Source organism: Natator depressus, chromosome 5 (genome assembly GCF_965152275.1).
Source record: "Natator depressus isolate rNatDep1 chromosome 5, rNatDep2.hap1, whole genome shotgun sequence".
Lineage (NCBI taxonomy): Eukaryota > Metazoa > Chordata > Testudines > Cheloniidae > Natator > Natator depressus.
In genome coordinates, this window is record NC_134238.1 from 134,021,516 (window position 1) to 134,035,289 (window position 13,774).

The 13,774-nt window shown below is 51.4% G+C and overlaps 1 protein-coding gene across 1 annotated transcript in view; it reads right to left on the reverse strand.

Annotated features, from left to right (window-relative positions):
* LOC141987879 (butyrophilin subfamily 1 member A1-like) overlaps window positions 1–13,389 on the reverse strand; it is a 35,381-nt gene extending 21,992 nt beyond the window's left edge. Inside the window, exons 1-2 of the mRNA XM_074953725.1 lie at window positions 12,900–13,389; window positions 6,989–7,106 (exon numbers count right to left, since the gene is read on the reverse strand). Of these exons, the coding sequence (XP_074809826.1) occupies window positions 6,989–7,103 (115 nt within the window). The 5' untranslated portion in view covers window positions 7,104–7,106; window positions 12,900–13,389. The remainder of the gene's footprint in view (window positions 1–6,988; window positions 7,107–12,899) is intronic.
* Between the last annotated feature and the right edge of the window lie 385 nt (window positions 13,390–13,774).

The window sequence follows — 13,774 nt, forward strand, 5'->3', positions numbered from 1 at the left end:
TTCATCTGCTGGCAATGCTCCTACTAATACAGACCAATATGCTGGTAACCTTCTTGGCAACAAGGGCACACTGCTGACTCATATCCAGCTTCTCATCCACTGTAATCCCCAGCTCCTTTTCTGCAGAACTGCTGCTTAGCCAGTCGGCCCCCAGTCTGCAGCAATGCATGGGATTCTTCCTTCCTAAGTGCAGGACTCTGCACTTGTCCTTGTTGCCTAGTCTAGTTGTTGCCCAGTCTAACAGGGTGGAGAGTTTAGACTGCATGATTATGTTTTATTTCTTTTGGTAACTAACTCTGACTTTTTGCCTATCACTTAATGCCACTGAAAATCTCTATTTTGTAGCCAATAAACTTGTTGACCTGTTTATCTTTACCAGTGAGTGTGCCTGAAGTGAATGGTAAATTGCTCAGTTATCAAAGACTGGTGTATATCCACTTTCCATTGATGAAGTGGTGAACCAATTAATAAACTAGATGGCATATTCCTGAGGTACAATGCTAGGAGGGATCTGGTTGGTGCCTTTCTCTGTGTGATTCATGAGTGGCTCTGGGAGCATTCATGTGATCTAACTGGGTGTGGGGTCTCCACATGCGGTTGTGTTGAGTGATCACAGCACCTGGAGGGGTTTGCTGCTTGTCACTACAAGGCCTTGTGAGAGGCTGCCCAGGCTGGAGAGAGTTCAGAGGGCACAGCGGTTCCACAGTCCCAGGCTGCACCCTGAGGGATCCCGTCACACCCACACTGTTAGGATATAGATATTCAGGCTTGTCGGTAAAGGCCTATACTTTAAGGATTTAGGTGTATTCTTATCACTTAGCTAGTTATAGAGGTACAAAAAAAAGTCAAAATCACAGTCTGCCTGTTTATAGGCCTTCTCTCACTAGGATAATCTAAGGCCTTGTTCTTAATCTAAGCCTTTGGCTAAATAGCAGGGGCAGCCATAAACTGGGAAGCATATGGTCATGTCCTCAGACATGCTGAAATAAGGCAATTTTGGGCTGTTAGACGATCCAATCTATCACCTTCAGAGAAAGGGAAGAGCCTAGAAAATTGAAAGAAAACTTAGTTTCGTAGTATCCTGTCTGGCAAGAACTTGCTTATCAATAATTTTGATTGTGACACCCTTAATTCTTGTTATTTTGTCTTTTTGGTCCCCACTTTATTGTTTATCTGTATGGTCTCTATCTGGTTCTTTGATTGTTTCTCTCTGCTGTATAATTAATTTTGCTGGGTGTAAACCAATTAAGGTGGTGGGATATAATTGGTTAGATAATATGTTACAATATGTTAGGATTGGTTAATTAAATTTCATTAAAATGATTGGTTGAGATATAGCAGAGAATATTACTGTATAAATTGGGGGCAAACAGGAAGTAAGTTGGGAAAAAAGGAAATTGGAATCATTGCTTGCTGGAAGTTAATCCTAATAAACATCTGATTGTCTGCAACTTCGGACTTCAGGTATTGCGGCTCTCTGTTTACGCGAGAAGAACCAGGGAGTGAGAGGGTGAAGGGGATAAGCCCTCTAACACACACCACAAGATTTGTCCATAAAAGAACAGGAGAATCTTCTGGACAACTCAACCGACGGTAGACTCAGGCTGGAGTTCCAACAAAAGAGTTTTGGATCAAAACGCAAACAAAGTTCCCCTTGTCAGACAGGGCTGTCAAGGTTTTGATGCAGTTTGTTACAATTTACCTGTGTGAAAATGGATTTTCCAGTCACTCACTGGAATGAAATCAAAGTATTGTCAGCATCTTTGGGTAGAAAACCACTTACAACTCAAACTTTCATCTACCACTCCAAACATTATGTTCCTGTGCTCGAACAACCTCATTCATCACATTAATGGTGATCAGTATTAATAAGCCATTGCTTAAATTGGAGAAAAGTAAGTATACATTGAAACTAAAACTGTAAATGATATTATTGTATTGTAGTCCTATGTTCATGTGTATTATAATTTGTACAATGCTTTGGTATTAAAAGGGTTAAAATATAAAGGCTGTATTCTGGCACAGGTGCATGGGCAGCTGTTAGATCTGGAAAGGGATATGCAATAAGAAATTTGGGGAACCTCTGCTCTAACTGATGGGGAAATAGGAGGAAATGTCCCATATTCATAGAATATCAGGGTTGGAAGGGACCTCAGGAGGTCATCTAGTCCAACCCCCTGCTCAAAGCAGGACCAATCCCCAATTAAATCATCCCAGCCAGGGCTTTGTCAAGCCTGACCTTAAAAACTTCTAAGGAAGGAGATTCTACCACCTCCCTAGGTAACGCATTCCAGTGTTTCACCACCCTCCTAGTGAAAAAGTTTTTCCTAATATCCAACCTAAACCTCCCCCACTGCAACTTGAGACCATTACTTCTTGTCCTGTCATCTTCTACCACTGAGAATAGTCTAGAACCATCCTCTTTGGAACCACCTCTCAGGTAGTTGAAAGCAGCTATCAAATCCCCTCTCATTCTTCTCTTCTGCAGACTAAACATTCCCAGTTCCCTCAGCCTCTCCTCATAAGTCATGTGTTCCAGACCCCTAATCATTTTTGTTGTCCTCCGCTGGACTCTCTCTAATTTATCCACATCCTTCTTGTAGTGTGGGGCCCAAAACTGGACACAGTACTCCAGATGAGGCCTCACCAATGTCGAATAGAGGGGAATGATCACGCCCTCGATCTGCTCGCTATGCCCCTACTTATACATCCCAAAATGCCATTGGCCTTCTTGTCAACAAGGGCACACTGCTGACTCATATCCAGCTTCTCGTCCACTGTAACCCCTAGGTCCTTTTCCGCAGAACTGCTGCCTAGCCATTCGGTCCCTAGTCTGTAGCTGTGCATTGGGTTCTTCCGTCCTAAGTGCAGGACCCTGCACTTATCCTTATTGAACCTCATCAGGTTTCTTTTGGCCCAATCCTCCAATTTGTCTAGGTCCCTCTGTATCCTATCTACCACTCCTCCCAGTTTAGTATCATCCGCAAATTTGCTGAGAGTGCAATCCACACCATCCTCCAGATCATTTATGAAGATATTGAACAAAACCGGCCTCAGGACCGACCCCTGGGGCACTGCACTTGACACCGGCTGCCAACTAGACATGGAGCCATTGATCGCTACCCGTTGAGCCCGACAATCTAGCCAGCTTTCTACCCACCTTATAGTGCATTCATCCAGCCCATACTTCTTTAACTTGCTGACAAGAATACTGTGGGAGACCGTGTCAAAAGCTTTGCTAAAGTCAAGAAACAATACATCCACTGCTTTCCCTTCATCCACAGAACCAGTAATCTCATCATAGAAGGCGATTAGATTAGTCAGGCATGACCTTCCCTTGGTGAATCCATGCTGACTGTTCCTGATCACTTTACTCTCGTGTAAGTGCTTCAGGATTGATTCCTTGAGGACCTGCTCCATGATTTTTCCGGGGACTGAGGTGAGGCTGACTGGCCTGTAGTTCCCAGGATCCTCCTTCTTCCCTTTTTTAAAGATTGGCACTACATTAGCCTTTTTCCAGTCATCTGGGACTTCCCCGGTTCGCCATGAGTTTTCAAAGATAATGGCCAATGGCTCTGCAATCACATCCGCCAACTCCTTTAGCACTCTCGGATGCAACTCGTCCGGCCCCATGGACTTGTGCACGTCCAGCTTTTCTAAATAGTCCCTAACCACCTCTTTCTCCACAGAGGGCTGGCCATCTACTCCCCATGTTGCGATGCCCAGCGCAGCAGTCTGGGAGCTGTCCTTGTTAGTGAAGACAGAGGCAAAAAAAGCATTGAGCACATTAGCTTTTTCCACATCCTCTGTCACTAGGTTGCCTCCCTCATTCAGTAAGGGGCCCACACTTTCCTTGACTTTCTTCTTGTTGCCAACATACCTGAAGAAACCCTTCTTGTTACTCTTGACATCTCTTGCTAGCTGCAGCTCCAGGTGCGATTTGGCCCTCCTGATTTCATTCCTACATGCCCGAGCAATATTTTTATACTCTTCCCTGGTCATATGTCCAACCTTCCACTTCTTGTGAGCTTCTTTTTTATGTTTAAGTTCTGCTAGGATTTCACCATTAAGCCAAGCTGGTCGCCTGCCATATTTACTATTCTTTCGACTCATCGGGATGGTTTGTCCCTGTAACCTCAACAGGGATTCCTTGAAATACAGCCAGCTCTCCTGGACTCCTTTCCCCTTCATGTTAGTCCCCCAGGGGATCCTACCCATCCACTCCCTGAGGGAGTCGAAGTCTGCTTTCCTGAAGTCCAGGGTCCGTATCCTGCTGCTTACCTTTCTTCCCTGTGTCAGGATCCTGAACTCGACCATCTCATGGTCACTGCCTCCCAGATTCCCATCCACTTTTGCTTCCCCCACTAATTCTTCCCTGTTTCTGAGCAGCAGGTCAAGAAAAGCTCCCCCCCTAGTTGGCTCGTCTAGCACTTGCACCAGGAAATTGTCCCCTACGCTTTCCAAAAACTTCCTGGATTGTCTATGCACCGCTGTATTGCTCTCCCAGCAAATATCAGGAAAATTAAAGTCACCCATGAGAACCAGGGCGTGCGATCTAGTAGCTTCTGTGAGTTGCCGGAAGAAAGCCTCATCCACCTCATCCCCCTGGTCCGGTGGTCTATAGTAGACTCCCACCACTACATCACTCTTGTTGCACACACTTCTAAACTTAATCCAGAGACACTCAGGTTTTTCTGCAGTTTCGTACCGGAGCTCTGAGCAGTCATACTGCTCCCTTACATACAGTGCTACTCCCCCACCTTTTCTGCCCTGCCTGTCCTTCCTGAACAGTTTATAACCATCCATGACTGTACTCCAGTCATGTGAGTTATCCCACCAAGTCTGTTATTCTAATCACGTCATAATTCCCTGACATCACCAGGACCTCCAGTTCTCCCTGCTTGTTTCCAAGGCTTTGTGCATTCGTATACAAGCACTTGAGAGAACCTGCTGATCGCCCCTCATTCTCAGTATGAGGCAGGAGCCCTCCCATCACAGACGTTCCTGCCTGTGCTTCCTCCCGGTATCCCGTTTTCCCACTTACCTCAGGGCTTTGGTCTCCTTCCCCCGGTGAACCTAGTTTAAAGCCCTCCTTACTAGGTTAGCCAGCCTGCTCGCAAAGATGCTCTTCCCTCTCTTCGTAAGATGGAGCCCGTCTCTGCCCAGCACTCCTCCTTCATGGAACACCATCCCATGGTCAAAGAACCCAAAGCCTTCTCTCCGACACCACCTGCGTAGCCATTCGTTGACTTCCACAATTCGACGGTCTCTACCTAGGCCTTTTCCTTCCACGGGGAGGATGGACGAGAAGACCACTTGTGCCTCAAACTCCTTTATCCTTCTTCCCAGAGCCACGTAGTCCGCAGTGATCCGCTCAAGGTCATTCTTGGCAGTATCATTGGTGCCCACGTGGAGAAGCAGGAAGGGGTAGCGATCCGAGGGCTTGATGAGTCTCGGCAGTCTCTCCGTCACATCGCGAATCTTAGCCCCTGGCAAGCAGCAGACTTCTCGGTTTTCCCGGTCAGGGTGGCAGATAGATGACTCAGTCCCCCGGAGGAGAGAGTCCCCGACCACCACCACCCGCCTCCTTCTCTTGGGAGTGGTGGTCGTGGAACCCCCAACCTCAGGGCATCGCATGTCATGCCTTCCAACCAGCGGAAGGTTGTTCCATATATGTCCATTATAGGATTTAGTTCACCTTCCTCTGAGCCATCTGGTGGTGTCCCATGTCAGAGAAAGGATACTGGACTAGATGGATGTCCAGTCTGATCCTGTCTGGAGACTGTTTATTATTTCCTATGCCTCTATAGATAATAAACAATCAGCATGTAGAAAATATATGTGATGCAGCAATTCAGTCTTCTAAATATATTCTTTTGACAGATGGTTTGGTAAGATTTGAGTGATGGCTTGGTAAGATTTTGCCCTACGCTGTCGATAAAATGGCCCCTAAATGCCCTCTCCACTGGCTTCATTCTCACAGGTGATGTTCGTTCACAGGTGGCCAATAACTGATTAAGGGAGAGGGGTAGAATGCCAAAAGTTCTGTGCTGAACCCAGCCGATGGCTAAACTGTCCCCTGGCTGTGCAGGAAGCTAAGACAGGTTTCCTCCCACCTACAATAGCATCCACTCACTTTCTGAAGGGGGGGGTCCAAAGAGGATGGAGCTTGACTGTTCTCAGTGGTAGCTGATGACAGAACAAGGAGCAATGGTCTCAAGTTGCAGTGGGGGAGGTTTAGGTTGGATATTAGGAAACACTATTTCACTAGGAGGGTGGTGAAGCGCTGGAATGGGTTACCTAGGGAGGTGGTGGAATCTCCTTCCTGAGAGGTTTTTAAGGCCGGCTTGACAAAGCCCTGGTTGGGATGATTTAGTTGGGGTTGGTCCTGCTTTGAGCTGGGGTGGACTAGATGACCTCCTGAGGTCTCTTCTGACCCTAATCTTCTATGATTCTATGGCCGCTTTTTGCTGCTGGCGCAGCCCTATGGCAGGAAAGAATCAGCTTTTGTGCTATTAAATATTGTAAAACCTTATTTAGAATTTTAAGACCAAATTTTGACCACAGGATCTCAAAGAACTGATTTCACACAGCAATTAATCTCTGGTCTAAGGGGAATCCTGGGATATTTTAGCCAGGGAGGAACTGCCTGAGAAAAGTACATGTGACTGAAAACAGGAGTTAGAATGAAAGTACCTGTAATGTACCATATGTACTCCTCTTGCTTCTCTGATGGCGACATTACGCCAGTTTGCACTGTTATCAACACAGGAGAGGAGCAAAAAGTCTTGAGGCTGGGATTTTCAAAGGGATCAAACAGACTTAGGTGCCCAAATCCCATTGATCCCGTAGTCCCCTTTCAAGACCCCACTAAAGCGGATTTCTCAGAATTGTGCCAAGTGCCTCTGCTCCTAGTCGCACCAAAGCATAAATCCATACAGTACATGGCAACACTGCACTGCCCTGCATGCGACACAGGGATTCTTACCTGAGCCTGAGGGGACAATATGCAGGACAGGGGAGAACACGATGCACAGGAAATGCAGAGACAGAAGTTTTCTGTTGGGCCGGGAAGGTCCAAGAGAATGTCCACCTTTGGGCATATTCTGAGATGGGAAATAGGGGAGAAGACGGTTGGCGGAAAGGTTACAATGGGGACAAATGGCACTTGGCTTTAAAGCCATTAATTGTACATTTTACAAAGTGTGCAAGTTCAGTCAGACTGAAATACCGTGGGGACTTAACACTACAACACATAACTCAGCTCTGACCTCCTACGTCCCCAGGGAAACGAGACATCAAACAGCTCAGCCATTCGTGGGCACCTATCACACGCGTACGCCAAGGTGATGTTATGGAGATAAGAGTGAAGGTTTTGTGTTACAACTCGTGTGAGGAGTGTGGCCTGCCTACGGTGTTACTGTGCATTAAAGCCCTGTGGCCCAACCCAACTACGAGCACCAGGTCAGGGTCAGGGTGGGTGGGAAAACAAGCAAACCCAGTTAGGCTTGGTCAGCTCTCCTCCTCCTGCCATGGGGTCAGCATAGTCGCAGTTGGGTGCCTGGCTCCTATTGGCCGCCACCAGAGCTGTCCCTAAGGGACCCAAGTTTTTTCACACCCCTGAGCGAGAAAGTTTCAGGGCAGTAACTTGCCAGTGTAGACAAGCCCTCAGTGAAGGGGGGTAAAAGCAAAAGAGGGAGGTAAAATTTCCATCTCTGCTGTTTGAACTCACAGGGACAGAGACACTAAACTGAAGCCAGAGATCCCTAGGGACTGCCTCCTCTGTCATCCTGAAAGACACTTGAACTTGACAGTTCACTACAACTTTGTTACTCTTAGGATTTAGATGGTAACTCATTTATATATGTTTGCTTACTTTAACCTGTAAATAACTTATTCCTTTTCCCTAGTTCATAAACCTTTAGATGGCTTGTTACAGGATTGGATACAGTCTTTGTCTTCAGTGTAAGATCTAGGGTACCAATTGATCTGTGGGAAGTGACTGGTCTCTTGGAACTGGAAGCAACCTGATGTGATTTTTGGTGTAAGTGACCACCGATCAAAGTCTGGCTCGTGGGGATGGCAAGAGAGGCTGGAACAGGGGAGGCCAAAAAGTTTAGCCTGAGGGCCACATCGGGGTTCAGAAATTGTATGGAGGGTCAGGTAGGGGCCCACCCCCTAACTGCCCCCCCAGACTCCACACCTCCTATCCAATACACCCATCCCCTGACCCCTATCCAACCCCCCTGCTCCCTGCCCCCTGACTACTTCCCCCGGAGCATTGGAGGGCGGCATGGTGAGCTGAAGCTGCAGGGAAGGGGGACAGAAGGGGAAGGGCCAGGGGCTAGCCTCCCCAGGCTGGAGCTCAGGGGCCGGACAGAAGGTTCTGGTGGGCCGGATATGGCCCGCGGGCCATAGTTTGGAGACCCCTGGGCTGAGAGTTTAAGGGGACTATCTGGGTCTCCACAGGAAGACTGTTATCGGGATCAGGAGGTCACGTTTGTTACTGGCTTGTTGAGATCTAGTTATAGAACACCCTGCCAGCTTGGGGTGTCTGCCCGGTTTTTGACAGTCTGGCCTGAGGTTGGTATTCGTGATCATGAGTCACGCCTGAGAGCAGGACAGGCAGGATCCCTGGGCCTGAGTCCTGCTCCTGAGAGGACACCCTGCTCTGCTGTCTGTACAGCCCCTTTCAGGCTGAGAGCACCTGGGAATGTGTCCTGGGAAGTGGGGCGTACAAAGCAGCTGCATAGAGGGGGAAGGTGAGCATGACAAAGGAAGGGGGGAAGAAAATTCAATCTGACCCCAGCTGGATGCTTGGCGCTGCAGGGGCTCTGGCTACAGACTGTTTCTGGGCACCAATCTCAGGGCTGCTGGCGTCTCTGCAGAGTCTCCATGATAAACTAACCTGCTGCTGGAGGTGAGGAGACACCCCCCGCATCCCGGCCCAGGGCTGAGTCTGCCTGCTCAGGGCAGAGGCATGGGATGTGCTATAGATGGACTGAGCTTGTTCATAGCGCTCAGGGGAGGGGGCAGCTGCAGGGGTCTCACCTTCCAGCCAGCCCCAAGCAGAGGGGAAGAGGAGGGTCATTTCATGCAGAGACAAACTCCAGCCCTGGGCTCTATCCCTCTCCCTCAGAGCTCCCCCATGGGAGATACCCACCCATGTCTCCCCACAACTGAGGCCCCCTGCCCTCTCACAGCCAAGCCCCCTAAGAAGCGAGGCCTGACTCACATGAAGACAAACTTCTCCCTCACAGTGAGAAATGGAGCCCTCAAGGTGGGGAGCAACTTGAACAGCCCCCAGGGAAACTCCTCCTGAGAGATGCTGGCCCCCTCCAAACTGGCCAACATGGCTGCTAGACACAGAGACAAACTCCCTTAAATAAACTGAGGGGCCCATGGCTATCGATGGAAACTCCCAGAGCTGCTGGTTGGGGAGTGCTTCAGTTGGAGAGCAAATCAGCTTCTTCCGTGGGCTGTGGGAGCCCCACACCCAGCCAGCTTTCCCTAGGGGGCTGAAGGGACTGGGGCCAGGGACTGGAACGGAGGTGTGAGCAGGAAAGAGGAGGGAGTTTGGGACTCAGTAAAAGTTTGACTCAGTCATTGTTGAGCCCAATGCCCCATGTGTGGCACTGGGGGCTGTGTGCTGCAGAAAGCAGGGTGAGGGACACGCTCCCATTGTAGTCAGTGCGAACCTCAATGCCCCAGCATGGTGTCATGATGTCAGCATGGGGTAATCCAGAAAGGGGGCTCTCCCCTCGCAGTTAGGCCTGGCCCCCAATGCCTGAGAGCAGCCCCTGGCCCATGTCCCCAGCCCTTGGGGCATGCTGTCCAGGACTCCCCAGAGCAACCCAGGATTACTGGGCAGCTCTTACCATGGCTCAGCTCCGGCTTCCGGTCTGGCCAGGGGCGGGGCCTCAGGGAATAGGAGGAGCCGGGGGCGGGGCCTCATGGCAAGGGGGTGGCAACTAAGGCCATACTCAGCTGCCCACCAGGAAGAAACTGGCACCATCCTGGAGCCTCGGGCAGGCATGGAGTGGCTCTGGAGGGACTTGGGGACAAATGCTGTCCTGGAGTCATGCAGCCCAGGACCGGGACTTCAAATGCATATTTTGGGACTGTCCTGCCCAGTTTGGGATGGGTGGTCACCCTAGGCCTTGGCCCAGTCCCGACTTGTTAGCCCTATAGGGTTCAGTCAGATCCAGGATCCTGCTCTGAACGGCTGTACCACACTAGACATCCGGAGATGTCATAGGGTTGCCAACGGTGCCTCAGTCCAAGGGACGTCCCTTATTTTTCCACCTCTGTACAACAAAATTGGGAGCTGCTGAGTGTTGCAAAAAGCAGCAAGAAATCCCCCTGGCAAATGTCGGTGAGTGCTACTTATTTATAATAAAATCATCCTCCTCCTCCTCCTCTTGGGAGGAGGTGATAAAAATACACCTTAACCATGTTGGCAACCCTATTGACTGGAAGCCAGTTGTGAACCAGCTGCCACAATCATCCTGGCGCAGCCTGCACCTCGGAGGGGAGGGAGTGATTGTGAGCAGTGTGTGTCTGTGCGCGTGCACGCAGACAAAGCTAACTGGTCCCGGTCAGCAGCAGGTGGGATTGAACCTGGGCTTTCTGAAACGTAGGCTTTGTCTACGCTGCCGCTTTACAGCGCTGAAACGTGAGACTGCGCCCTCCTGAGCGATGCACGTTGCAGCGCTGTAAATGGGCAGCGTAGATCGTGCAGCAGCGCTGCCAGAGCTGGGAGCTACTCCCCTTCTGGGCGGTTTCTTTACAGCCCTGGGAGAGCTCTCTCCGGCGCTGGTGCCATGACGACACCCAGGGCTGTCCCTAGCTAGTCTGGGGCCCTAGGCAGCCCCCTGTGGGGGGCACGCTGGCTTCGGGGACAGGAGGGAACCAACCGCCCCCCAGCACTCACCAGCAGCACGGCTGAGGCCAGCTCGCTGCACTTCTGGCTGCCGGTAAGTGCAGGCCCCAGCCCTGCTGCAGTCCTCCCTCGGGGAGCGGGGGCGGGGCTGGGGCAGAGCAGGGGCAGGGGCAGGGGCTGGGGCAGCACGCAGCTGCTTAGGGCACCAGGAAATGTGGTGCCCCAAATCCCCTGGAGCCCTGTGCGGCTGCGTGCTTTGCATACAGGGAAGGACGGCCCTGACCACACAGCCCAGCAGCGCTTCAATGTTGGTCGTGTAGACAAAGCCTTGGTTTCTGGGCCGCTACTCCCCAGCGTGAGCTAAAAGCCACCTGGCTCACAGCCATGGCTGTGGCAGACTCATTCTAAGCTGGCGAGGCGGTGCCCCTCGAGGCGAGCAGAGCCCCCCACCACGCAGGCCTGGGTTACGTGCACACCTGGGGCGGGCTGGATCCTCTGGGGAGAGACACTGGAGAGGGGTCAGTTACTGTTACCGGCGAGCACAGACTGTCTGGGCTCAGGGCTCACGCCCCACCAATGGTCTGACCTGCGCCCTGGGGGGAGGCTTAGGGTCACGCAGGGTCAGGCAGAATTTTGGGGCTCCCGATTCAGCAGCGGAAGAGTAGAGATGGCGGGGGGGGGGTCTCTGCTCAGGGCTGGTGCACTGCTGGCTGTTGTGTCCGGGTCAGCACCACAGTACGACCCACTCGGAGCGGGGCTCGGGGGCAGGGCACGTCTGTGGGATCCCTGGGGCTGAGCCAGCGGGCCGGGTTCTACCCAGTCCCATGATCCCCTCCCCCCAACCCCAGCTCCCTCCACAACAGGCAGCAGGAGAGGGAGCAAGCAGTCCACAGGGTGCAGTGTCTCAGCTGCTCATGCAGATGCTCCCAGCCAGAGACACCCCCCCCCCCGCACCTTTACCCCCCTCCCCGTCCACCCCCACCCTTGCCCCTCCCCCCGCCATTGTCTGCTCTACCCAGTGAGCCCTGCCCCCTCTGCCCAGCAGCAGCCCACTGACACCAATAGGATGGTTTGCCAGGGAGGATTTACAGGAGCAGGCCCTTGTCAGCTCATTCACTTATCACGCCATATTTCATATGGGGCGAGGGAAGAGCTGTGGGGCGTGGGGGGGACAACTCTCCATTGGTGTGGGTCTGAGCAGGGAGAGTGGGGAAGGAAGCAGCTGAAACAGGAGCCGCTGGGAACAGCCTGGCAGCCCCACAGGGAAAAGGTCAAGGTCTCGATGGAGCATCGGCGCTAAGTAAGTCTCAGGCCCGGGGCAGCACCAGCAGGCTCTGGCCCAGGAGGATCAGGCAGGAGCCAGGTACCTGCCTTGTGGCCGAGACCAGCAGCAGGAACAGCTTAAAGGCTGAACCAGACAAGGAAACCAGAGAACTAGTGTTACGCGCCATGGGGGAGAGGGAGGAAACACACAGGACTCTGGGGTAAGTCAGAAGTAACCCACTGGAGTCTCTGGGGCAGACTCCCCTGTCACTCACCTCCTGTAAATCAGGATGGTGTAAAAGCCAGAACAGCCCAGAATGGCATTTGAATAAATAAAACTGTTGAAATAAACAGTGCGATAAAGAGACTTAAGAAAAATATTTTAGGAATGAGAACCACCTAATAGCACACTTATTAACCCATTCCAGCCCAGAGCCATTTCTTTAACTAATAAGGACCTGGAGCAGCCAGTTCCAGAGTAGCCCAGGGAAAAAGTGTCATGCACCCAGCACATCGCCTCGAGGACAATATCTCAGGTACTAGAACAATTAGTAACACACTGCATTAACCCATTCCAGCCCAGAACCACCTTTTCACACCAAAAAGGATCCAGAACACTTGGTTTCAAAGTGCCTCAGGGAACTGAGTGAATACTTATGTTACATCACCTTGAGGACAATATTTCAGCAATGAGAACTGATTAGTAGCACACGGTTATTCACTCATTCCAGATGCCATGGGGTGCTCTACTCACCACAAGTCTGGCACCCCGTCGTGGTCACTCTGGGGATTAGTTCTCAAGGTCAATCCCCCCGGCTTCCACAGTTTGCATGCAGTCAGACCATCTCTGCACGTGTTCTCTTCTCCCAGGAACCACAGCATCCACTTTGTGACTCAGCCCTCCAGGCAGGTCAGGCAGCCTTCTCCATGCTTACAGGGTAAAGTCCTTCCGTTCTCTGTTCTTCCCAATGACCCAGGCACTCCTCCCCTTCACTGCCCCACTGGTCTATACCACGCCCTCAGTGGCTGCTAGGGGAACCTATGCTTGCCCCCTATTCCAGGTTCCCCTCCAGGGACCCTCCATTCAGCCATTCTGGGCTTTCCCCTCACTGCTCCTTCCCTGGACGGCTTCCTGCAGTGCCTGGCTCTCTGATTTGCTCTGCCTGCCCCAGCTCTAAACCTTCTTCCCTCTTCCCAGGGAGGAGTCGGACTGCCCTTTCCCAGCAGTTGCTCCTGGCTTCTTGCCACCTTCCTGGCTTTATAGGCCCAACTATTTCTGCAGAGCTGAGCCTGCTCACAATCAACCCTGCTCCCTGGTTCTCCCTCCAGGTGCAGCCTATGGAGTTAATAAGCCTACCTGGCCACCTCACACTAGACCAGAAATATTTTGACACCGAAAAGTACCCAGAACACACAGTTCTGAAGTGCCTCAAGGGCCTTAATTTATACGTATGTAAGTGGGGGAATGGTCCTGCTATGGTGGGGAACTTTCCTGGCTTATGCACTGCCCCAGCGAAATGAGCTAGCGAAAGGATCTGAGTCCTCACTCCCACTCTCTTTATCCAGAGCTCTGCCTGACCTCGAGGGCTCCCCTCCCACTCTCCTATGGGCAGAGGTGAAAGTAAGCCG